The following is a 26,023-nucleotide window of genomic DNA, read 5'->3' on the forward strand; positions in this document are numbered from 1 at the left end:
TTAATTAAAGTCCACCTGATTACATACCAAAAAAACATTCCATTCATACAAAAACAATCATTCCCATACAGCTAAAAACATACAATATCTGTAAATGATAGAGGGTAAGAGACAGTAAAAGAATTGTCACTCCTGCCACAGCTCGGGTCTCAGAAAGAGAGGAAAATTTGAGACTCAGCACTGGGTCTTTCCTGTCTAGGCGGATTCCGAAGGAAAAAGATCTGAAACAAGGATGCGTTCTGGCGCCCACACTTTTTAATCTATTTATAGCTGATCTAGTCCCAAAATTAATCCGTTGTAACTCACATGCCCTAAAAATAGGAGGCATATTGCTACCCTGTCTCCTATGCGCGGACGATATAGTCCTGAACAGTCAAGCAAAAGTAGGGCTTCAACACCTTTTAAATGCTACACACGATTTCTCCAAAGCAAACGATTTACAGATAAATCGGGACAAAACTAAATCATGATGGTTGGGAAAAAAGGAAACAGCCACCTGTTTGGTTCTGGGGAGAGACCAGAATTGAGGACACAAAGGAATATAAATACCTGGGAGCGATGTTAGATAAAGGTGGCCGATTTCTGGCTCAGAAACACAGCATTAGGCACAAAGGCCTAGCGCTAGCCAGTTCCTTAAAGACGTTAAACACAAAACTAAAAGGCCCTTTGATCCTGCCCTTGGCACAGGTGGCCCGCGCAAAGCTGCTACCAACAATCACCTACGGCAGCGAGGTACAGAAAGGAAGAGATGTCAAAATACTTGATGCCACAGTAACAACTGCATACAGGATTATCTTCGGGCTACCCAAATACACATCGTCTGCACAAATTAGACTCAAGTTTGGTCTGCAGAAACGATCAATCACAAGGCAAGGGGCTTACATTATCAACTGGGATAAAGCGCGGCAAGCCCCATAGGGAACTCTTAACGAACAGTTATGGATGGAGATTCAATTAGACACTACAACCCCTGCTGCGGATTACCTCAACAGCAGTTTACAGAACATGGGGCTAAACCAGCTTTGGGAAACACCTACAAAAGCTGCCACCTTGAAAAAACTATTCAGAAAAAGGGGGTGGTGAAGGACAGAGCATCTGAATTAAGCAGAATACTCGTACCCAGTCAACAGATCAGGGCTTGATCCATCACCGTTTTTTAGCTCACTGCACCATCCCAGCTCAGAACCTGGCTACATGCAAATTAGTCTGTCCCTGGCCCAGTGCATCATGGGAACAGGGCAGACCAAACTACCAAGCCAATTCTTTTACTGGAAAGGAAACAAGCTTCCGGGGACCGGTTTCTGGCATTACAGCCGTCTTTGGCCCGGCTTGCTTGAATCCTGATGGTGCAGTGAGCAAGGGACTCATGTCTGAGCATACCCTACCACGCTTATGGTGGACAAAACAATTCAGAAAAAGGGGGTGGTGATGGAGAGAGCATCTGAATTAAGCAGAATACTCGTACCCAGTCAACAGATCAGGGCTTGATCCATCACCGTTTTTTAGCTCACTGCACCATCCCAGCTCAGAACCTGGCTACATGCAAATTAGTCTGTCCCTGGCCCAGTGCATCATGGGAACAGGGCAGACCGAACTACCAAGCCAATTCTTTTACTGGAAAGGAAACAAGCTTCCGGGGACCGGTTTCTGGCATTACAGCCGTCTTCGGCCCGGCTTGCTTATATCCTGATGGTGCAGTGAGCAAGGGACTCATGTCTGAGCATACCCTACCACGCTTATGGTGGACAAAACGATTCAGAAAAAGGGGGTGGTGATAGACAGAGCATCTGAATTAAGCAGAATACTCGTACCCAGTCAACAGATCAGGGCTTGATCCATCACTGTTTTTTAGCTCACTGCACCGTCCCAGCTCAGAACTTGGCTACATGCAAATTAGTCTGTCCCTGGCCCAGTGCATCATGGGAACGGGGCAGACCAAACTACCAAGCCAATTCTTTTACTTGAAAGGAAACAAGCTTCCGGGGACCGGTTTCTGGCATTACAGCCGTATTCGGCCTGGCTTGCTTGAATCCTGATGGTGCGAAGCCTACAGCACAACATTGTTTTAACCTGGGGTACGCAAAAAACATAAAGATCAGCTTCATGAAATATAGGCTCGGCTTGCTACACTGTGTACAGCACTTACCACCTTGGCTAAGGGAGAAAGAAGACTTCACATGCTGCTTATGTGGATCAGCGACAGAAGACCTGTTGCATAAACCATGCTCCTGCAAAGAACTTTTAAAAGAACGTAAACTGAACTTCTGCCTAGTAAAATATCTGAGGTTATGCATGCAGAAAGTGCCAGAAATGCAGCTATGTGTTTTTAGCAATAATTTATAAATACAAGAAATGTGACAATGGTAGTTTTATGCATGTACACTTTTGTTTTAAATTGAAATTGAAATTCTTTTGTATTGCAACAGTTTTAATTAACTATGCAAATAAAATCTTACATGAGCAGCAGAAACACCTCTAATTTTGTTTCTCCCAGAGACTGTGGCTGTTGAAGTTGCAGTAACTATTACCCCTTGTAATGGTAGCACATAAGGGAGGTGGGGAGGAATGGATTTAAAGGGGAAAAATCAGGGGCACTCATAATGTGGCCCAAAAACTGAAAACTGGAAAGAGATTCTTCTTTGGGATATTAAGGTTCAAGGCTCTCTGCCTTGGTCTTCTGTGCTTTGATTGCCAAAATAGTCTGATCTTGTCCGAAGCACTACTATCTTCACATGGATTATCTTGCTCTGGATTATCTTGGTCTGTGGAGTGGTGTGGCTCACTGGTTAGAGGCGCAGACCCAGAAGCAGAGGTCGGCCCGGGACCAGGGTTCAATCCCCGACGCGGCAGGGTCGTGAACCAAGGGTCAGCGGACTCGATAATTCTCGCCTCGGTGCCTACTCTAACCAGGGGTCCCACTCGGCAGCTCTGGGCATTAGCTTGCCTAATCTACACAACGGCCCCATCAATGCCGGGGATGCCTGGCTCCACCTTGGGGATTCCCAGTAGGGACCATCCCACAGGGAAAGCCAGGACGGGTTCCCCAGCGGTATACAGCGCCAGGACGCTGACAGGCAACAGTGCGCTTTACAAGTATACATTACATTACGTTACATTTTCTTAATTAATTACATGATTCCATTTTATTTCCTAGGGGTTGTAGATTCTCTGGGTGCATTTTTGTCTTTGGGAATAAACTACTCGGCATATCCAACAGATATACTCACCTGACCCTGAAAGGTGGGGCAGTCGGGTCCACTGTCGTAATAAGGTCTATTGCACAGCGTCCCATTCACAGTCCCATGCACCGGCATGCCGTAAGTGTACCTGTTCCAAATAGATTGTGTTAGGAATCACATAGCATCCCAAAATGTCTAATACGTTGCAGCTGAGTTACTCTCTTTATTCCTGTCCTAGGAATAGCTTGAGAAATGCAGGGGAAATGAATCTCATGCTCTTGTCACCCACAACACTAACATCAGTGGTCTTGAAATCAGTCGGTAATATCAGGAGAAATTTAATACATTCTAGTGATGGTGGGGGTGAATGGATACTGCCGAACAAGTAATTGGAGAGGGATATTCAAGTCAGAGGTAACCCACATTGGTCCTGGGGGTTGCATTGATACCACACTTCCAGGGTACAATGAATACATAGAAAAGATTTATGTAGCTGTTACTGTAAAGGTCAGGCATAGATCTAAACCTGTGCTGGGCACCTCTGCTCTGGAAGATACTATAGACATGCTCCAGCCAGAGGAAAGTGAGGAAGACGTCTCTGACTGTGTGGGCTGCTTATAGCAAACATTCTTGCACACAAGGGTTTTCAATATAATGTTATTTTTGGCACACTATCACTTAAGCCAAAAGGTGAAAACAATTGGTTAGTCATTCAGGCTCAGGGATGTAGTAATGAAGTGAAATTGGGGATCATGAGCATGAGAGGTCCACTGCACCCCAATTATCGCTGTCCTTTAGTATCTGACAGGGAGCAGGGGGTTCAATTTTCCTTGCTTGCATTAGGGTCATGACAACCTTGATATCCCATGGGCAAGACCCTCTACCTTGCCCATCCTGCCCTAGAATACTCTTTCTACATTTCAAACTTTGCACAGTCTTTCTGCCAAAGAAGCAGACTCGGGACACAACTGACCTTGTTTCTGAAACTTCCTTCATTCAAGGAAATGTTAGGCCACCATTCTCAGTACAGATTGTCAGGTTCTGGCATCCTTTATCAGACAGATTACAGATCCTTCACAACCACCTTGAGCTCCGCAAATCTGTAAAGGTCGGTCTGTTCCCACACACCTGATTCTCCACTAACACATGTGTTGGACAAGTGAATTCTCAATGTATCCTCAAGCCCTTTACACTCCTTATGCCTCACTTCATGCCTAAGCACACCTACAGGTTTGCTTCAGCATAATTGGAGACCCCTCCTACGCCCACACGCTACACTGTAGGGCATATTTACAAACCCCTAGTGCCACCGGAGCGTTATTTTGTTTGACGCTCCGGTGGCGCTGTGTGCTGGACCATATTTACAAGGACAGGCAAAGCCACTTTGCGTAAATTCACACCACCTTGTAAATATGGCCCTCTTTCATACGGTATTCTGCATTAAAGGGTCGTGTCATGGGTGTTGCTGTGGGTGTTTCCAAGCAACACCCACAGCTTTTTGACACTGACCCCGATTTGCAAGGATTGGTAAATTTGAGGCAGCACCACATACTAACGCCTCTCAAGGGGAAGCATTAAAGTGGCGCAACGAGGAGAAATACTTTTATTTCTCCTCGTTATTTGCTCTTTCTATGTCTGCTGTATGCTGCAGCACACATAGAAAGAGCAAAACACCATTATTGATTGTTTTTGTGCAGGAAGGTATCCCTTCCTGCACAAATACAATCATCCCTGGAGCACAGGCACCAGCATTGGCGCACAGCTGCTGTTTTAGCACCGGTGCAGGAGAGAGCACAGGGGTGCATCATAATCCTGTAAATACGGCACATCCCTGCACAGCTCGGCGCAGCAAAATTGCTTGCGGCACCACGCTGCGCCATTTCATTGTAAATATCCGGCTAAGTGCTCACCAATGCCACACTGTAAACCCACATCTGTGTTTGCAGAGAGCCACTGTAGTCCTTTAAAAGTGCCACATTTAGCAAGGCACCTATTTCAAGGGGGCTGTCCTGACATTTCTATACCGGATAAAAAGTTTCGCAATATTCTTGGAATATGAAGGGGCTTCAACAGGTAGGACCTCTCTACACAGAGTCGTAAACTGGCCATGTTCTCAAATGTCAACCAATAAAGTTGCTCTAGATACCTCTGTGTGGGGACCTGGAGTGTTTGCATTACCATTAAAGGCTCAAGCTGTTTTAACACTATCTCTGGAAGAGAGTCATACTGAGTACCCCAATTATCAGCAATAAATATCCTAGTACTAACAGTCTATGGATTTTGGAACTAAGCTGCTTGAGAGGCAGATACTGTCTGTGTGAGATGATGTTCTGAAAGGCTGTAGGACAGCGCTTCCCAAACTGTAGGTTGGGACCTACTGGTGGGTTGCAAGCCGATTTTTGGTAGGTTGCGAAAGTCCTGGTCTATATGTAAGTAATAGTTAATTAAAATGCTTTCCCCTGTTTGTGCACAAGTGTGAAGGTGTTCAACATAGTACCTATGCCCAGTTTTAAAACAATTCAGAAAAGGGAGTGGTGATGGACAGAGTATCTGAATTGAGCAGAACACTCCTACCCAGTCCAAAGATCAGGGTTTGATCCATCACCGTTTTTTAGCTCACTGCACCATCCCAGCTCAGAACCTGGCTACATGCAAATTAGTCTGTCCCTGGCCCAGTGCATCATGGGAACAGGGCAGACCAAACTACCAAACCAATTCTTATACTGGGAAGGAAACAAGCTTCCGGGGACCGGTTTCTGGCATTTCAGCCGTCTTCGGCCCGGCTTGCTTGAATCCTGATGGTGCAGTGAGCAAGGGACTCACATCTGAGTATACCCTTCCACGCTTATGGTGGACAAAACGATTCAGAAAAGGGGGTGGTGATGGACAGAGTATCTGAATTAAGCAGAACACTCCTACCCAGTCCAAAGATCAGGGCTTGATCCATCACCGTTTTTTAGCTCACTGCGCCATCCCAGCTCAGAACCTGGCTACATGCAAATTAGTCTGTCCCTGGCCCAGTGCATCATGGGAACAGGGCAGACCAAACTACCAAGCCAATTCTTATACTGGGAAGGAAACAAGCTTCCGGGGACCGGTTTCTGGCATTTCAGCCGTCTTCGGCCCGGCTTGCTTGAAACCTGATGGTGCAGTGAGCAAGGGACTCACATCTGAGTATACCCTTCCACGCTTATGGTGGACAAAACGATTCAGAAAAGGGGGTGGTGATGGACAGAGTATCTGAATTAAGCAGAACACTCCTACCCAGTCCAAAGATCAGGGCTTGATCCATCACCGTTTTTTAGCCCACTGCGCCATCCCAGCTCAGAACCTGGCTACATGCAAATTAGTCTGTCCCGTGCCCAGTGCATCATGGGAACAGGGCAGACCAAACTACCAAGCCAATTCTTATACTGGGAAGGAAACAAGCTTCCGGGGACAGGTTTCTGGCATTTCAGCTGTCTTCGGCCCGGCTTGCTTGAATTCTGATGGTGCAGTGAGCAAGAGACTCACATCTGAGTATACCCTTCCACGCTTATGGTGGACAAAACGATTCAGAAAAGGGGGTGGTGATGGACAGAGTATCTGAATTAAGCAGAACACTCCTACCCAGTCCAAAGATCAGGGCTTGATCCATCACCGTTTTTTAGCTCACTGCACTATCCCAGCTCAGAACCTGGCTACATGCAAATTAGTCTGTCCCTGGCCCAGTGCATCATGGGAACAGGGCAGACCAAACTACCAAACCAATTCTTATACTGGGAAGGAAACAAGCTTCCGGGGACCGGTTTCTGGCATTTCAGCCGTCTTCGGCCCGGCTTGCTTGAATCCTGATGGTGCAGTGAGCAAGGGACTCACATCTGAGTATACCCTTCCACGCTTATGGTGGACAAAACGATTCAGAAAAGGGGGTGGTGATGGACAGAGTATCTGAATTAAGCAGAACACTCCTACCCAGTCCAAGATCAGGGCTTGATCCATCACCGTTTTTTAGCTCACTGCACCATCCCAGCTCAGAACCTGGCTACATGCAAATTAGTCTGTCCCTGTGCATCATGGGAACAGGGCAGACCAAACTACCAAGCCAATTCTTATACTGGGAAGGAAACAAGCTTCCGGGAACCGGTTTCTGGCATTTCAGCCGTCTTCGGCCCGGCTTGCTTAAATCCTGATGGTGCAGTGAGCAAGGGACTCACATCTGAGTATACCCTTCCACGCTTATGGTGGACAAAACGATTCAGAAAAGGAGGTAGTGATGGACAGAGTATCTGAATTAAGCAGAACACTCCTACCCAGTCCAAAGATCAGGGCTTGATCCATCACCGTTTTTTAGCTCACTGCACCATCCCAGCTCAGAACCTGGCTACATGCAAATTAGTCTGTCCCTGGCCCAGTGCATCATGGGAACAGGGCAGACCAAACTACCAAGCCAATTCTTATACTGGGAAGGAAACAAGCTTCCGGGGACCGGTTTCTGGCATTTCAGCCGTCTTCGGCCCGGCTTGCAAATTTAAAACAAGCCATTGCAAGTAAACCCAAGCAAAACTCCAGGTGAATCTTCCAGTATTTGTTGCTGCTGCTACTTCTCCACAAAGCCAGTTTAAGAGAGAATGTGCTAACTATGAGTAATCACACACAACCATACCACTTGTGGAGGATACTTCTGACTTTGTCCTTTGCACCAGGTTCTTAACTATCTGGAATGCTCATGCGCCTCCTTAGTGATGGCAGGATTGGCTTGTAAGCAAACATCAACTACAGAACTGATTCTGAAGATTGACTGGACCAGGACATGGGATTGTCTCCAGCAGAAGATTCCTTAGAGCCATGCATAGAAAGGAGGGAGGTGCAGGGTGCTGCATATATCCAGTTGCCCTGATGAACTAATGCATGAGAGAGCCTGACGTGAAAAGCGAGGCAGAGAACTGCTGAAGAGGGATGCAACATATATGGACTATACACACAAACTTCCAGAAAATGACAGCTTTAAGTGGCGAGCTGGGGTGGCTCTGGGTTGCTAAAGGCGACAGTTGCCTTTAGGGCAGTTATACATGTGAGAACAGGTCATCCTTCTGCTAATGTCCCCTTCTGTGCTATGGTGAGGTGTAGTTGGCAAAATGGGGAAATACAATCAGAGTAAACCAAGATGGGACAACAGTGATTTTCATTCACACTAAGCATCACTTGCATGCTTCCAGAGAGAATCTGTAAGTGATGCTGAACCTCTGCAGTAGGCATTTCATTTCCTCTGTGCCTTCCCTTCAACCACTGTTCTGTAGAACATCAAACATAAACCTTTTTTGCACTGGACTTATTTCATTCAGCTCAGCGGCACTCTCCTATGATGATGGCAGGTAAAGAACAACTTAAAGCGAAAGCCAGTTGCTTCATCCCAACCATTCAAATTTACACCATCATGCCTCAAACTTGTGTGATGGGTTTTACCAGGCTATGCCCTCCTTCTAGTAAGGATGGATGTTTTCCTAGTGGCATGATGCCTGTTCAAGGGATTCTATATTCCAACACATGGATAGTCGTCACTTCTTGGTGTCAGGAAGGATCGGTGGATCCACTGTGAGTGAGAACAGTACACCGACTTTCGATTTGTTACGTCACTTGCAGAGGATGGTTATTATATGGCACAGTACAATAATACCTTGGCACCATCACAACGTGTCGCTGTTCACCAGACTTAGGACTTAAGTTCAGATCACCAATAGTTTCCATCATCCTTAGAGGGTGTGCAGAACAAATTTTGTCTGCGACGATTTCAAGGTTCCCCCTTGGAAGGACAATCTGGAGGCATTATTATGAGCTAATAGAAAAAAGTCCTCCTCCACTAGACGAAGACCACAGCAGCTACATTGGCCTGTTTGTGTGATGTTTCAAATCATTTAAGTCAAGCCACCACTTAGTCCACAATGCACTGGCAAAGCACTATTGCTTTGAAGCTGAAGATGGGAACAGTCTCAGTTTTGCAGAACGGTTCCACATTCCGGTCCCATATAATTCTCCTCAAATTGTTCCTCAAACCTCGATCTTCAATGATGATTGGGGGGAGGGCGAGGTTCATGTAAGGAATCTGTGGAAGTGGATATACATTAGAAAAATGGTAGGGCTCTCTGCGATTGGTGATATGGATTCCATCAAATCCCTGACTGTCCTCCCGCCTTCCCTTTAGATGATGACAAAAGAATTTTACTTTTTAATATCATAGTTGTTTTCGTGGCGCCGTCCTCTGCATGCAAGCATCTGTGGGGGTGCAGAAAAGGTGAGAGGAACCAACACTATTGGCATGTGGTGCCTTATATGGAGTGGCAATGTAGCTTTCAGGAAGTTGTGTGACAATAGCCCTGGAACAAGCAGCGCCACCTGGTGCCGGAGATGAGGTACTGCTATTTAAAATTTCCTCACACCAAGATTTGTGTAAGGCATCAGCTGTAGCTATTACATCCATCAGAATATTTCATTAATCAGAAAGAATATTACCAGATTTAAATAACTTGTTTGTAGGCTTTCTACAGAGCCAGAGGTGAAAACCTACGGTCAGAAAGTGCGACCTGAAGCCAATACCTTTTCAACTGATGATGGCTGATAGGTACTATGTAATATCACCTGAGCTAGCCATAGGGTTTGATATCCCTTCTTGGATTGGGAATTAGGGTGATAACTTTAGAGTGGTGCACTGTTAGAACAGATGAGTGCCGCTCACAATACCTGGCCCAAATTTTCCGCCATTACTTCAATGGTAAGAACACTCAAAGGAACAAACTGGACTTCTTGTGAATAAACATGCATGCATCATATGAGTGTCTGAAAAGTTTCAGCGTTCCGTCCATCATATCCTTTCGTTTGCTTTGTGCGTCCTAAGTTGTCAGGGTTTGCCAAGACGTGGGTCCCTTGTTCACTTTGCCACTGAATTCAAGCTAGCCTGGCTGATGAGGGCTGTTAGCCCGAAACCAGTCCCAGGATGCTTGTTTCTGGTCCAGGGAAGACGTGGCTTGGCGGTTCGGGCTGGACTGTTCCCATGAGGCACAGGGTCAAGACTGATTTGCATGTAGCTGCGTCTGAACTGGGGTGGCGAAGTGAGCTAACAAACGATGATGGATTCAACCCAGATCTGTGACTGTCGGTAAAAGTTTCAGCGCTCGGTCCATCATCTCCTTGTGTTTGATATGCAGCATATGCTCGCTAACTGGAGTACTTTGCTTGTTAGGCTACTGAGGTCTCTCCAATACGAGCAGATTTTTGATTCTCCGGCACATCATCGACATACAGATATAGCCCACATGTCAATCCTTCATGCACGCATCTAATCGAGTCCAATAATAAGGTATGATCATCCTTTCTCAGCTTTTACTCACCTATTTTAATCAGACACAATTATATTTTTACCATTTTAAACTCCCTCAAGAATCCAACTGAAGCATCAGTTCCAGATTCTCCTAACAATACCCCTGCTTACACATAGTGTGCACCAACCGGCTCCCTTCCCATGAACACACCTATCCTCCTGCTTGCCTCCATAGGTGAGGTGGACACTTTAGGCACAGCAAAAAGTCATACCAGTACAGTGAAAATAACAATAAGGGGGCATATGACAGATATAAAAACAGTGACTTCAGTGTAGTGTTATGAAAAGAAAAATTCCAAGTGTATTGGGGGAACTATCACAAAGACATTGAGTAAAGGAAATTGGCAAAATCAAATTACTCAGCAAATGACGTTTCTTTTAAGAAGTCCATTAGTTGGAGATTGGTTGAAACAAAGGATGTAAATTGTCCTATGTTGTTTTTTTGTCAATATGTGCAGGGTCAGACTGGCATGTAGGGTAATCTGGCAGTGCGAGATGGGTCAGTTTGACAGGTCAGTGTAGGTGTAGGTTTTGTGGTGGGGTGGGGTGGGGTGGTATTGTGGCTGGTGTTGGAAATATCTTTAACTAAAGGCTAGGCAGCAGTGGCAGGCAGAACAGTGCAGGCTGTGGATGCTATTTTCACATTGGATGCAGTAGATGTGTCAATGTTTGTTTCTTTTTAGTGGGAAGAAACATAGTGAATTTTCCTGCGCTATTTCTGGAATAATAATTACTACACACAATGTCCACAGGAAGCCCAAATACATGTAGCATCCCACACCTCAGAGAACATCCAGGCAGAGTGGCGGCTGCTCCCGGGCAGCAGTGGTGCCCCCGGCAGCAGTGGTGAGGCAGGGAGGGGGAGTTTTTAAAAAAAGGAAAGAAAAGAATAGATCGCTTACTTGCCTGCCGGCGGGCTGGCTGGCCGCTGCCTTTCCTTCTGTAAAGTGGAAGTTCACAGGCTCTTAGACTCCCCAACCAATCACAACGCTGTTGTCATCAGCATGACAGCAGCATTGTGATTGGTCTGAGTGCTGTGGTTAGCACTCAGACAGGGCCTGGAAGCTGTTGCATGTTGTCTACCCAGGCTGTGCACTACAACCGGGGGGGGGGGGTCGAACATGCTAAGTGCGCATGTGTTTGGTTTGCCCAAGACGGCCGTCCAAACCGTCATGCGCACTTAAGTGCACTCACCACACCTCCCGAAGTTGGCTGTGATGACAGTCAAGCCCCGCCCCAAAACAGGCTTCACCAGGGAAAAATGAAATGAAAATAATATTCTGTTATTGTAATTGTATTTGTCCTTTTTGCAATGCTGAAAAGCAGTGGGGCGAAGCTCCTCCGCCTTAGCTGAGGAGCTGCCCCTGAAAAAGTCAAGACTTGCTCGATTTATAAAGGTGAGACACTTTTTGTTTACTATCCAGTTCGTAAAGGTGGGCCCCTCTGATTTCGGGGACTAGGCATATTTTTTCCCACAGGCCGACCCTGAACATATGGAACTACAAGGTGAGATCATGTTTTTGAATGGAGGTCAGAGAATGACGTAATGGCCACACTTTAGAAACAGGTTGCTTGAGCTTCCAACCCACGGTGCAACATCTGTGTTCCAGGCTACTAACATACTTTCACTATTTTTCCATACCTGCCACATACTCGAAAACTGACAGACGTATCCATGGACGAAACAAAGGAGGGTCCCTCGAAGAAGACTTCAAACTTTGGCAGAACTGGAGGAAGAAGAGAGGGGAGAATCAGAAAGAGGTATACTGATAGAACAGACCCATACAATCCTTTCCTAGTTTACCACAAGTAAGTGCCACTAGAGGAAGGCAAGGCGAGTGTTTTAATGTGGAGTTTGGATAAGGAATTTAAGGAACTTGGGCCATTTGCAATTGCAAACCTAACGGTTTGCAACATCGCAGGGTTTGCAACCGTAAAGTGGCTTTTAGGTATGTACTATACCCATTTTGAGAGTCAGAAAAGTCTTTTCAACGTACTAAATGTGCTTAAATCCCATAGGAAACGCAGGTAATTGCAGTTCCTCCCCACACAGTGCCTTGAGGCCCTTACAGGTGAGCAGTTACACTATACAAGTACCTGACTGATTGCTTGTTTGAGGTAAGGAACATGAAGGCAGTTTCCCCTCTTGATTGCAATTTGTTATGCAAGTATCAACGGTTTGCGACCAAAATTGCAGTTAGAAACCACTGATCTGTTATTGACACCTCAAAGGTGGTGGTAATTCATTGAAAAATATGAAAGTCCCCCCTTACTCAGTCACCACACACTTGTAGTGTAGTTCAGTAACACTCTGGGTGCCTGCACTATCATGCTAAAAAAGAGAGCACTATCAAATTGAAAAGTAGAGGCGCGGCTTGGCTGGCTACCCTCATACAATCACCTGCTAGCATCCCATGTGGTCTGCGCCTAGACGGGCGCCTCACTCCATATCACCACATTAGTGGGCGAAAGGGGAGGAGACCGTCTTTTCTATTTTGTACCAGTAAAGTGCATTGCTGCTACACAATCTACATAAAATATTGACTGATCCAGGATGCATAGGTGGTTGGTACACATTATGACAGTAAGAGTGAAATGCTCCAGAATCAAAATAAAAGCTGTACACTTTCAATGAGTCAAGTCAATGTTTCGACCCTAAGCACAGAATTTATACAGGGTCATCATCAGGCCGTAGGTTGATGATGTGCCCAATGTGTAGGGTGAATGCACACATATTTTCTGAGTGCTATTGACGCATGGGTCGCTGGAGCATTTCACTCTTTGTCAGAGTGTGTACAACCACAAATGCATCCTGGATCAGTCAATATTTTATGTAGATTGTGTACCACCAATGCACTTCACATTCACTTTTTTTCACTTGCAATGCGTTATTACGCCATTTGGAATCACCCTCTGATATACAAATCAATTGAAGTATAAAACTGCAATGATTTTTTTTCTATTTGTTAAGAAAATTAAAACAAACTGTCCTTCTGAGAAACTGAACCAATCTCCTGATGGTCTAAATTACTCTCTCAGATGAAGTAGAGGTTCCCACTTCACCCTTTAGGGACCACTGTTTTGCATTATCTCTGTCTTTTATCATAAAATTGATAAAAAGATTAAAATGGATATATATATAAAAATTGTACATATTTATTATAAAATATTTTCATGCCCTAATTTGAATGTAAAAAATAATGTATCAATAAACCTACTCAATAGTGTAAATTACTCAAAAGTGTAAGTTACATTGGTAAACCAGGCCTGATTCACAAAGGTAATTTACACTTTTTTAAAAATTTACACTTTTAAGTAAGTTTATTTTTTATTCTTAATCACCAAAGTGGAGTGAGTTGCTGGTTAATAAAAAAAAGCATTTGCAATGCAATAGGTCTTGCATTTGCGATAGTTTAAGCTATTGGCATTGTAAATGACAATGCCTTTTGTTTATCTGTTTTGATAAATAACACGTATATAAAAGGCATTGCCATTTACAATGCCAATAGCTTAAACTCTTGTAAATGCACAACCTATTGAATTGTCCCAGGCTGCTTAGAAAGTGAAAGCATGCATGGAGCACTGAATGTTGCAGGAAAGCATGTTGTGCCTGCAGTAGGTGAAAGTCGATAAAGAAAATAATGCTTACTCACAAAATAAGACGTATGGTGTAACAAATGAAGTAAAAGGGCCAGTCCTCATGGGAGGATATAAATGAAGACAAGATGGTACTAAGGAGGGACTAACAAGCGTATTAAGGAATCATAAGCCAGAATTTATGATAGTGACCTACCAAAGCACAGAGTAAGTTGCAGGGAAATTAACCCACCAAAGCACAGAGTAAGGTGCGGGATATTGACCTACCGAAGCGCAGAGTAAGGTGTGGTGATATAGACCTTCCGAAGTGCAGAGTAAGGGGCGGGTATATTGACCTACCGAAGCACAGAGTAAGGTGCGGGGATATTGACCTACCAAAGCACAGAGTAAGGTGCGGGGTTATTGACCTACCGAAGCTCAGAGTAAGGTACAGGGATATTGACCTACCAAAGCGCAGAGTACAGTGCAGGATATTGACCTACCGAAGTACAGAGTAAGGTGCGGGAATTGTGACCTACCGAAGCACAGAGTAAGGCGCGGGGATTCCGACCTACCGAAGCGCAGAATAAGGTGCCGGGATTGCGGCCCACCGAAGCGTAAAGTATGGTGCCGGGATTGTGACCTACCGAAGTGCAGGGTGGGATCTACAAGCCAAGGTAATGCCCCCCAGATCATACTGATCTTAATGGAAGAAGCCTCTACACTAGGTGTGGGCGGAAAATCCGTTTCGCTCGCGGATTTTGCGGATTTTCGGGAAATTCGCAATCCGCGAGATTCGCGAATCTCCCGCAGAATCCGCAAATCCGCGAGCAGCGGATTTTGCTCGCACTGCTCGCACTGTTCGCGTGAGTTCGCGGCTTCCCAGTACAACTTCGCGCCCCGCGAATAAGTGCAAAATTGCAGAAATACGATCTAATCAAAACTGAAACTACTTACCAGGTTCAAAAGTTCAGGCTCATCATTAGTAGCCATTTCCTGTAGTGCTTGCTGAGGGGCCCCTCCAGAGTTCAGTTGCCAGTTGCAACTATTATGTGACCCTGCTCTGAACCTCAGAATAGTTACACATATGCCACAAAGGTCCTGAATTACAGCTAAGGGAGACAAGCAGGAGCCAGGCTGGCAGTTCAAATCCATTAATCAGCCCCTAATTCATTATTGTCAGTTGGGGCAGGGCAGGTGTTGTAACTAATTTTGCAACAATGAAAGCACTTAGCAAGTGCAAAAGTTCACTAATCAGGAAGCACTAAGGAAGCAGGTGCCAGCTAAAAAAATATTCTGTGACACATTAATCAGCCCCAAATTAATTCAGGTCACTTGAGGCAGGGAAGGTGTGCTTTGCTTTGCCGAAAATAATGTACATTGGACAACCAGAGGGTGTGGTGATGAAACAGAGGGTGGCATGGGTGGGCCAGAGGGTGGCATGAGTAGTCAGAGAGTGGCAGTGGTGACAGAGAGTGGCAGTGATGAAGAAGAGTGTCCCAAACAGGCTGGACACGTAGAAACAACAAGTTTGCGAAACTTGCGACCCGACAGGTAAGTTCGCAATTTGCGACATTGTACAAAACCCTCGCGAACTGGCAGAAACCCGCGCAAACACACAAAAAAAAAAAATCCGCAAATTCGCGAGAATTCGCGGATTTTGCGGATTGCGAGTTCGCAAATCCGCAAAATTCGCGAACGCGAGATTCGCAAAATTCGCCCATGCTTACTCTACACCTATCTGATGCGTACCCTATAGCTATAACTGAACTGACCTTGGTTTCATCTCTGTTCAGTGAGCAAGGTTGGTAGAGGGCACAGCGTGCTGACAAACGAGTAGAAACTAAAAACAGCAGTAAATCCAGCACTACATGAGCACCCACTGGTACCGATACACTTTCGCATTGAAAATAATAAAGGTAGGTAGGGAATTAAAATAAAATAACTTAGGAAATGTTTTGAATTAAATGTAATCATTTAAAATAGTAACAAATGTAAATACATATATGGTCATGTTAGAAATATGTTTAAAAAAGATCATATTTATTATTTAATTATAAAATAAAATAAACCTGATTTTGAGTTTCAAAATTATTGTTAAGAATAATTTTGACTAAAATGTAACTAATTTAACTTTATTTCATTCTATACATTGTATAATCATTATCAATGCATAATCAATACATTTTTAAGGTGGAAATGTTTTCGGTGATTTATACTTCAGAAAAAAATTTCATCTAATTCAATATAGTTTCATTGATGAAAGATGTATTTCAAAGTTAAGTAAATAGCGCTGTAGCATTTATTTTACATTGGTTTTCATTTAAAATAAATCTATAAAAATAATTACCTCAATATTGAACATGAAAATATTTTTAATATATATTTTCAAGATAAAAATATATATATATATATTTTTTTATTTTTTTTTTTTAAATATATTTTATTTTACCTTTCAAAAAGCACACATTTCAAAAAAAAAAGAATACAGCATTTTGCTCATACATTTGTTCGTCTTGCAATATAGCCAGATAAATTTTAAATTGAAACTATTTAACCGCTAAAGGGGGAGGCCACGACAACATATTTCATATATCAAATTATATAACACAGTAATAAAACATCAACAAAATAAATCAACCTATTCCCGTTCTCCATTTCTCCAAAGGTCCCCAAATCTTAATACCTCGCGCTCTCCCACTCCTACCCTTCCTTGCATATATGTATTTCTCTAAATTATGTATGGCGATGAGATTTGATAACCATGTTTGCAGGGTCGGGGGACTCTTATCTAACCATACCCTGGCTAGCATTAATCTAAAGACAGCTGCTGCCATAAACAAAAACATTGCATCACCTGGATCCGAATATTCATTTTCTACGTCCACTCCCAGCATGATTAAGCCTACAGAAAAAGTTAACCTGATCTTTAATGAGTTGGTTAGAAAATTTTCGACATCCTTAATTAGTGTATATAATTGGGGACATGTAGCAAACATGTGGACAATATCTGCCTCAGTGGAATTGCACCTGGGGCACGTAGTACCCTCCGTGCCCCCCCACTTCGCGATCCTGGCTGGGGTGTGGTATAGCGAAAATAGCGTTTTGTAGTGTTGGGATTGCAAGGGGGCGGAGCATAGGATAGACCGACCTAGCTCCAGTGAATCGTTAAATGATTCAGGTGTAGCCTCTATCCTTTCCCCCCATTTGGCCCTATGTTTATCTAGATCATCCGGTCTATTTTTTGCCAATGCAGCATATATTAGCCTAATGGAATATTCCTCCCCCGTAATTAGCCCTTCCATTAACTCTGCTGGGTGAAAGCCCAATGGCCCTCCTTGTTTATTCCTAAGGAAGCTCCTGATCTGAAGATACTTAAAGAAGTCCCTTCTGTTTATTTTATATGTTTTAATCAATTCCTCAAATTGTACTATACCCTCTGAGTTAACTAAATCCCCGATTTGATGTATCCCTTTGCCCTCCCATTCCGCCATTAATGAATCAGAAAAGATTTCTTCAGGGAAGGATTTGTTTTTATAGACTCTGGTGTACCTATTGAATCTGCCCATACCAGTCTTTTTTAAAAAAATACTCCAGATAAAAAAAGATAAAAATATATTTAAAAGTGTTTGTTATAGTTTACGACATGAGATTCTGCAGACAAGGTAGACATATCCGTCTGGTACTACAATTTCATTTTCGTAGTAACTTCCAATCAGATTTTTTGAATCTGCAAAAAGTAGTAAACTTACTCAAAAGTGGAAATTACTCAAAAGTGTAAGTTATCTCTCTAAATCAGGCCAAGAAAAACAAAAATATTGGGGGCTGGCGGATGCGAGGATCCAACATGATTTAACCTTGGTGAGCTCTGTTTATGCCCTGCTAATGTATCCATGATCCAATCAAAGCCTAGGGACCTGAAAGTAATGTAGAGCAACAAGAAAAAGTTTAGATGCTATTTTGATGGGAGGTGGGGGGGGGGGGGTTGTTCTCTGTCAAAGTGATTAGTTAGATGCACCTGGAAGCGAAGCTTCATCCTAAAATGAAGTGGAGGAGATTTGCTGGCATTGGGTTGTTGATGACAGAAGAACTTGCCCACCAATCAAAGTCCTGTGGATAGGCGAGGACCTCCGATACAGCTTCACGCCACTTGACCTGCTGGCCAAATGTTCATATGCAGCATGAGAGCTGATTGAGCTATGGCAGTCTCTTGGATCAGCTTGGATTCTAGGATGAGTGGGAGCTTCCCTTCAGTGACAGATAGGGTTGGAATATCAGAGGGAAACATTCTAGGTTACCACACAAGAATATAGTATCGATGCTTGGGTGAAGGGTGCCGGCTGATTCTAGATATTGTAGTGACAGAGAACTCAGGCATGGAGATTTGCTGACTACACATCTGAAGAAAAATACTAACATGCCTAATTCATTCATTTCAAAGTGCATCAAGAAAAATCTCAATGGGGAGCATTCACTGGCTACTTCTGGGCAAAACCTGGGGTAATATTCTTTAAAACATATCTTTTGTGTGATCTATTTAACTTGCCATAAAGAGCTAACTAAGAATGGATTCAGCCAAAAATGAGGATTTAAAAGACTTACTGGCTGGCCAAAGCTCAGGGACTGAAGATAGCAGGGATTCATCTTCAGTTACAGTGAAGTGTGAAGTGTGAATATGACTTGCTAGAGTCGGATCTTCAAGACTTGTTGACAGCAGGAAATATACATCTATTAATGCAGAAGTGTAAATGGGCATAGTGATCCTTTGTAGGACTCACTGAAGTGAAGACTAACCATGGTCACTCTCTGCAGAAGGCAAAGACTTGTATCAAGCACATAGAGGCTAAGTAGGTGAACTAGTCTCAAAAGCGGGAAGAATTGGCAGAAGAGTAGATATCATAGACAAACAACAAAAAAACATCTTTACCAAAAATAAAGATGGGGAAAACCACTCATTCTACAATAACATAGGCATTCAAGCAATCAATACAGAGATAACTATTGAGAGTCATAGGAATACATTCAGGCTCTCTTTAGCCATACTCTAAAGTTCCTGGAAGTGCAAGAAATTAAACTGGAGTGTACTCACAGGGCCTTCTTGTTACATCTTTGCGGAGATCTTACACCAGATTGCAAGCTTTCCGTAAACTGCTTGCTCCATGTGCAGCCACACAGCATGTCGCTGGACACAACGCATAGCATGTGGTAAAGCATCCTTTCTGCTTGGACATCACTGGGTTTCCTACTCCAGTTACTGTGGTCCCACAAAGACTACACTCTCCCCAATTGAGAAGACACAGACTTTAGCCAAGAAGTCTTCATCCATTTACAGCAGTATTGCTCCCACCGGAGGGTGTTCAACCTCAAGCAATAAATACCTTGAGTTCCACAAAAAAAAACATTACAGGTCCCAGGCAGTATGTCACATAGGTCACATGTTGCATTTAAAAGAACCTCAGACTGATTGTAATAATACAGAATATTGAGGCGAAAAAATTCAAACTACATGAATATTGATTTGGAAATATCGTGGAGTGAAATCTTCCAAGTGCAAGAATATCGTTGTGAAGAATATCGATTAGAAGGTAAGTAATGTCGATTTAAAAAATATAAAAGTCATTAATATCGTTTGCAAAAATATAGTTGTTTAAAATATCAATTTTTTAATTAATGTTATGTATTTTAGTATATATTTTAAATGTATGTCTTTTAATTTTTTTGTATCAGTATTGTGTATTTATTTTAAAATATGTGTTAAAGTTCTAGTAATTAATTTAATAAAATGTTGTGTCTTTTTGTTCCATAGCGGCTTGTGGGTTTATAGGGGAATAGGGTGGGAAATAATTTAATTATAATAAATTAATGATTATTTTTTATTTAATTAAATGTATTTAGTTGATATTTAATAGTGTTAATTGTGCTTTTAATTTTGTTTTGGTAAATCTTATGTGTGGGTTGTGGGGGTTTATAGAAGTAAAAGGTAGGAAGTAATGAATTTGTAATTAATTAATAATGTTTGTTAATTAATATTAATTAATTAATTGATAATTAATTATGATAATTGCATCATTTTTTAGCTGCAGATTGTGGGGCTAATGGGGTAAAGGGTGGGAATTAATGTATTTTTAATTAATTATTAATTAATTGTTAATTAATAATAATTCATTAATTGATAATTCATTATGGTAATTGTGTAATTATTTTTTGAGGTACGGATTGTGGGGTAATAGGGGCAAAGGGTGGGAAGTAATTTATTTTTAATTCATTAATAATTAGTTGATAATTAATATTAATTAATTGATAACGATGTTCATTGTTTTATTAAATTTTTATGGATTTTGGGTTTTGGGTTTAGAGAGGTAAAGGGTGGGGAGTAATATATTTTACTTAATTTATAATTAGTCATTAAATACTATTTTTTATTTGCTTGAAAATTAAGTTTAATTGTGTAATTCATGTTTTTAAAGTTCAATTTCAGTTGCGGGTTGTGGGGATTAATGGGGTAAAGGGTGGGAAGTTAATTAATTTTAATGAATTATAATTTTGTTTTTAATTAATAATATTTCTTTAATTGACAATAAATCACGTTATTGTATAAATATTTGTTTTTTTACATTTTAGATGTAGGCTCTGGCTTTTTTAGGGCCACGAGGTGGGAAGTAAATCTATTTTAAGCAATTAATAATGTTATTAGAATTAATAATTATTATTAATGTAACAATTAATTGTGCTGTGTGTTCTGTGTGGGTATATTATGGGAAGTACATGGAATATGTTTAATTAATAATTAATATTTAAATAATGAAAAATATTTTGTTGATGAATATTTATATTAATAGTATAAATAGTTTTTTAGGTGCAGTTTGTGAGTTTTGTGGTGTTATAGAGAGGGAAGTAACTAAACCAAATTTGTGTAATAATAATGTTTTTGTTCATAAATTCTAAATAAAAATATTTATTTGTATGAAATTCATTTTTGTATTTTATTTAGAATATTATTTGTTTTTAGTGTTGAACTGACTGGAGTAGGAATATTAAATTCTACCCCTCCACTGTCCAACACTTTCCCTACTGTTGTACTGACTGGACTGGGAATAGTACATTTTACCCCTCACAATCCAGAGCTTTCCTTACTGTAGCACTGACTGGATTAAGAATAGTACATTTTGCCCATCCGCAATTCAGATCTTTCTCTACTGTTGCACTGACTGGAGTCAGAGTTGCTTTCCCTACTGTCGTAGTGACTGGAGTAGGAATAGTAAATTGTAACCCTCCACAATCCAACGCTTTCCCTACTGTTGCACTGACTAGAGTGGGAATAGTAATTTTTACCCCTTAGCTATCCAACACTTTCCCTACTGTTGCACTCACTGGACTGGGAATACTAAGTTGTATCCGTCCGTTATCAAACCCTTTCCCTACTGTTGTACTGACTGGAGTGGCAGTAGTAAACCTTACCCCTCTTCAATCCATTGCTTTCCCTACCGTAGCACTGACTGGAGAGGTAATAGCAAATTTTACCCCTCGGCAATGCAGCACTTTGCCTTCTGTTGCACTGACTGGAGCGGGAATTGCTTATTTTTTCATTAATTATTTAAAAAGTTGCTGTGTTAAGTGTGGTGTAAATAGTACATGTTAATATTTTGTAATGTTATATTTTATGTAAGTTTATATTTATTGTAGTTAGAATAGTAAATCTTATTTTTGTGTGGTGTAAAATATTCTGTTACTGTTGTGTTGTTTTAGGTGGGAGTAGTTATGTTTAGGTTTATTTCGTTGAAAAATGTTTTCTTTTTAATGTGGTGGGAAGTGTATATATATATATATATATATATATATATATATATATATATATATATATATATATATATATATATATATATATATATTTATTTAAATTTGTAATCATTTATTTTTTATGCAATTTATATGATTATGTGTTTGATTTATTTTAATAATTATATCATTTGCAATATTTTTTGTTTGGAACTTATTTTAAATTAAATTGTAAAGTATGTGTCTTTAATTTTTATTTTAAATTAAATTAAATCCCTGTTTTTAATATTTTATTGTATATATAAATATGTTTGCATATATTTTTGATAATATTATGCTATTTAGGATTTTTTAAAATTATACTGTTAATTAAAATATTAGTTAATATTTTTAGATATGTACAATTATATATATATATATATATATATATATTCACTGAAAAAACCATAGGTTTCACACCAGTTATAGTTAGGAATTAGCATTTAAAAAACCTATTAAATTCACTGACAAAACCAGTTATAGTTAGCTGGAAATTTTACTGATATAAAACCAATGAAATTCCACGTTATAGTTAGTTGGACTCACTATAACTTGCGCGTGCAATGCACTGCTGATGACGTCACATATTACATCACTCATGACATGGTCAGTGACATCACTCATGACATCACTGATGACACCATCCAGTGAATATGTGTCTTTCTGAAAAATAAATATTAGTGAGTAATGTTTAAATATTTAAATATATATATTATTGTTTCACTTTGTGTATAAGTGGCTACATGTGTTGGTAAGTAGCTACATGCGTATGTATATGGGTTATTAGATGTTTCTCTTAGTATCAGTATGAGTGTCTATATGGTTTGGTGGGGGTATTACTTAGCACATAGATGCATGAGTGACTGACTCGCTGTTTGTATGTGTTTTGAAGACAGCATATGTGCAGGACTGTATGGATGGATGAGTGTGTATATGTGTTTGTTAGTGAGTGAATGACTGTCTCACTAGTGTCTTTATCAGTAACTACATATGTTTTAATCTAGTATATGTGAATATTGATGTATATAAGTGAGTATATGTGAGAGTAAGAGATTGTAAGAGTTCCTGTTTAAATAAGTATGTGTTTCTATAAGTGATTGTTTAAGAGAATAAATATGTGTAATTTTCAATACAAGTAAGGTGGAAGTGTGTGTATAACTCTATATTCAAATAAATGGATGTTCAATAGTTTATTTGCACGTGTGAGTATGTGTGTGAGTAACTTTTGGATGACTGTCGGTGTGTAACAGGATGTATAGGTGTATCACTTCATATGATAAGTGAGTATATGTATGAGTGACTATATAGAACTGTTGGTGAATGACTGGATGTGCATATAGATGGTGGAATTACTGAATTGCTTGTTGTAACTGATATGGGTATCTCCATTTTTTTTTAAATTTCAGTTTCTATTTTTGAATATGTGTTTCAAGGGTTACATTACAGTGAAAGGAGGTCTGTCACTATGTCACAAGGATGGTGTCATCAGTGATGTCATGAGTGATGTCACTGACCATGTCATGAGTGATGTAATATGTGACGTCATCAGCAGTGCATTGCACGCGCAAGTTATAGTGAGTCCAACTAACTATAACGTGGAATTTCATTGGTTTTATATCAGTAAAATTTCCAGCTAACTATAACTGGTTTTGTCAGTGAATTTAATAGGTTTTTTAAATGCTAATTCCTAACTATAACTGGTGTGAAACCTATGGTTTTTTCAGTGAATTTCAAAGGTTTTTTAAATGCTAATTCCTAACTATAACTGGTGTGAAACCTGTGGTTTTTTCAGTGAATTTCAAAGGTTTTTTTAATGCTAATTCCTAACTATATAAGACCTGAAAGCCCACCAGGAATCTCCAGTATGCGCCAGGGGACTGCATTGCAGAGAGGTGTAATGAAGCCACAACCCTTTTTACACCTCTCTGCAACGCAGCCCCCGTGCATGTTTGAAGAGGGGAAACTAATTCCCCTTGCATACTGGGGGCCCCTGGGGGCCTATTAGCCCACCTGGAACCTCCAGTATGCGCCAGGGGCTGCATTGCAGAGGTGTAATGAGACTATGCCCCTTGTTACACCTCTCTGCAACGCAGCCCACTGCTGCGTTTGCAGAGGGGGAACTAATTCCCCTTGCATACTGGGGGTCCCTGGGGTCAACTAGTCCACCAGGAGCCTCCAGTATGCGCGAGGGAGCTGCATTGCAGAGAAGTGTAATGAGGCCACACCCTTGTTACACCTCTCTGCAATGCAGGCCACTGGCGCCTTTGCAGAGGGGGGACTAATTCCCCTTGCATACTGGGGGTCCCTGGATCATATCTGCCCAAACACCGATATTCCGAACGATTGTAAATGACTTTTCTTGAGAAACATTTGGATTTGGATTATCATGTCCTATACTTTGGAATTTTTGAAAGACTGACTTTGAGGATGCTATAAATTACTCAAGTCTGCCCGAATTGTGTGGGTAAAATTGATACCTAGTCACTTTTAATAAGAATATACTTATGTCTCGTCTAACATTTGGAAGAAATATCTAGTTATATGACAACGGGATACCGACATAACTTGAAGGAAATAAGAACGCCCTGAAGAAGTTCTGTTGTACAGAACGAAACGTTTCGGCTGGCTGTGGTACATAAACTTAAGGAAAATAAAAGCATTTGAATATACACCAAGATTCAGCGCTTCAATAAGTACTCTAAGTGATATGATTTGATTGGACTCATTGTGAAAGTGGTGCTGTGCCAAACTTTGGAATATTCTCCACTACTCTCTACTACTTACTCTCTCCCACTCTCTACTACTCACTCTCTACTGCTCTCTACTACTCACTCTACTACTTACTCTCTACTACTCTCTACTACTCAGTCTCTACTACTCACTCTCTACTACTCTCTACTACTCACTCTACTATTCACTCTACTACTCTCTACTACTCACTCTGCTACTCTCTCTACTGCTCTCTACTACTCTCTACTACTCACTCTCTACTCTCTATTACTCACTCTCTACTCTCTACCTCTCTTCCTCTCTACCTCTACACCTCTACCTCTCTACCTCTCTCTACACGCACACATATAGACATATATGCATATATATATGTGCATATGCATTTATATATATGTATGTGTATATATAAAAAAACAACTAAACATTTTTTTTTCTAATCAGCTACTTTTAAAACTGTCATTCTTTTTCCCCATGGTACACTCCCCGGTACGCTTACCGGTGCGCGTACCGGGCGCTCACCCCGCGAAAATAAAAAAAAAAAATTATTTTTTTTTTGCCCCGTGGGGCCCTTTTATGGCCCCCACATCAAACCTAGGGGGTCAAGGGGGGTCTACTCTGCCCCCTTATGGTCATTTCCCCCTTTGTTTTGGCCACCTCTTGTGTCTCGATCCTACCGAGACACAAGATGGCGGCCGCTCCGGACTGTTTAGAATGTTTACAGACACCCCAGAGCCAATCAGCTTTCTCCGCGCAAGTCGCGTGACGCGCCCGGTGCGCGTACCGGTGCGCTTACCGGAGCGCTGCTATAGATATATATATTTTTTTGAACCTTAATTACTCAAAATCCACTGGAGCACATATCTTGAGACATAGCAAAGGCACATCGGGCTACCAGTCCCTACAATTTTGCCAAGTTTGGTGGAAATCCATTCAGCCGTTCGGGCTAAAAGTGAAATCGACCGCCCTATGGAAATTAACATGGGGAAAACGCGTTTTGGGACCCCCCTTTTATCTCGGCCCCCGCTTGACGAATCCCCCCCAAACTTTCAGGGAAGGACCGGACCGCCATGAGACCATTTTCCTGAAAATTTCAGGCAGATTCGTCAACCGGCGCCAAAGTTATTCAAAATAGAATGTTGAGATTTAACATTGAAAATTATCCTAACTATAACTACCTACTGGCGACCGCCAGTAGGTAATATATATATATATATATATATATATATTTGTGTGTGTTTACATTTTTTTTAAGTTTCTTTGTTTTATTTGTTCAAATATACATTTAATTATATTTATTTATACATTAAAGTTAGTATTTAATTTATGTCTATTTTAATATTTAAAATTATATAAATTAAAATTTGATATT

At 41.3% G+C, this 26,023-nt stretch overlaps 1 protein-coding gene across 1 annotated transcript in view; it reads right to left on the reverse strand.

Moving 5' to 3' along the window:
- The window catches only part of LOC147706478 (alpha-2-macroglobulin-like protein 1), a 384,979-nt gene that overhangs the window by 287,479 nt on the left and 71,477 nt on the right, over positions 1–26,023 (reverse strand). The window contains exons 7-8 of the mRNA XM_086929616.1: positions 12,176–12,260; positions 3,228–3,327 (exon numbers count right to left, since the gene is read on the reverse strand). Coding sequence (XP_086785742.1) covers positions 3,228–3,327; positions 12,176–12,260 — 185 coding nt within the window. The remainder of the gene's footprint in view (positions 1–3,227; positions 3,328–12,175; positions 12,261–26,023) is intronic.

This window comes from Lissotriton vulgaris, chromosome 7 (assembly GCF_964263255.1).
Source record: "Lissotriton vulgaris chromosome 7, aLisVul1.2, whole genome shotgun sequence".
Lineage (NCBI taxonomy): Eukaryota > Metazoa > Chordata > Amphibia > Caudata > Salamandridae > Lissotriton > Lissotriton vulgaris.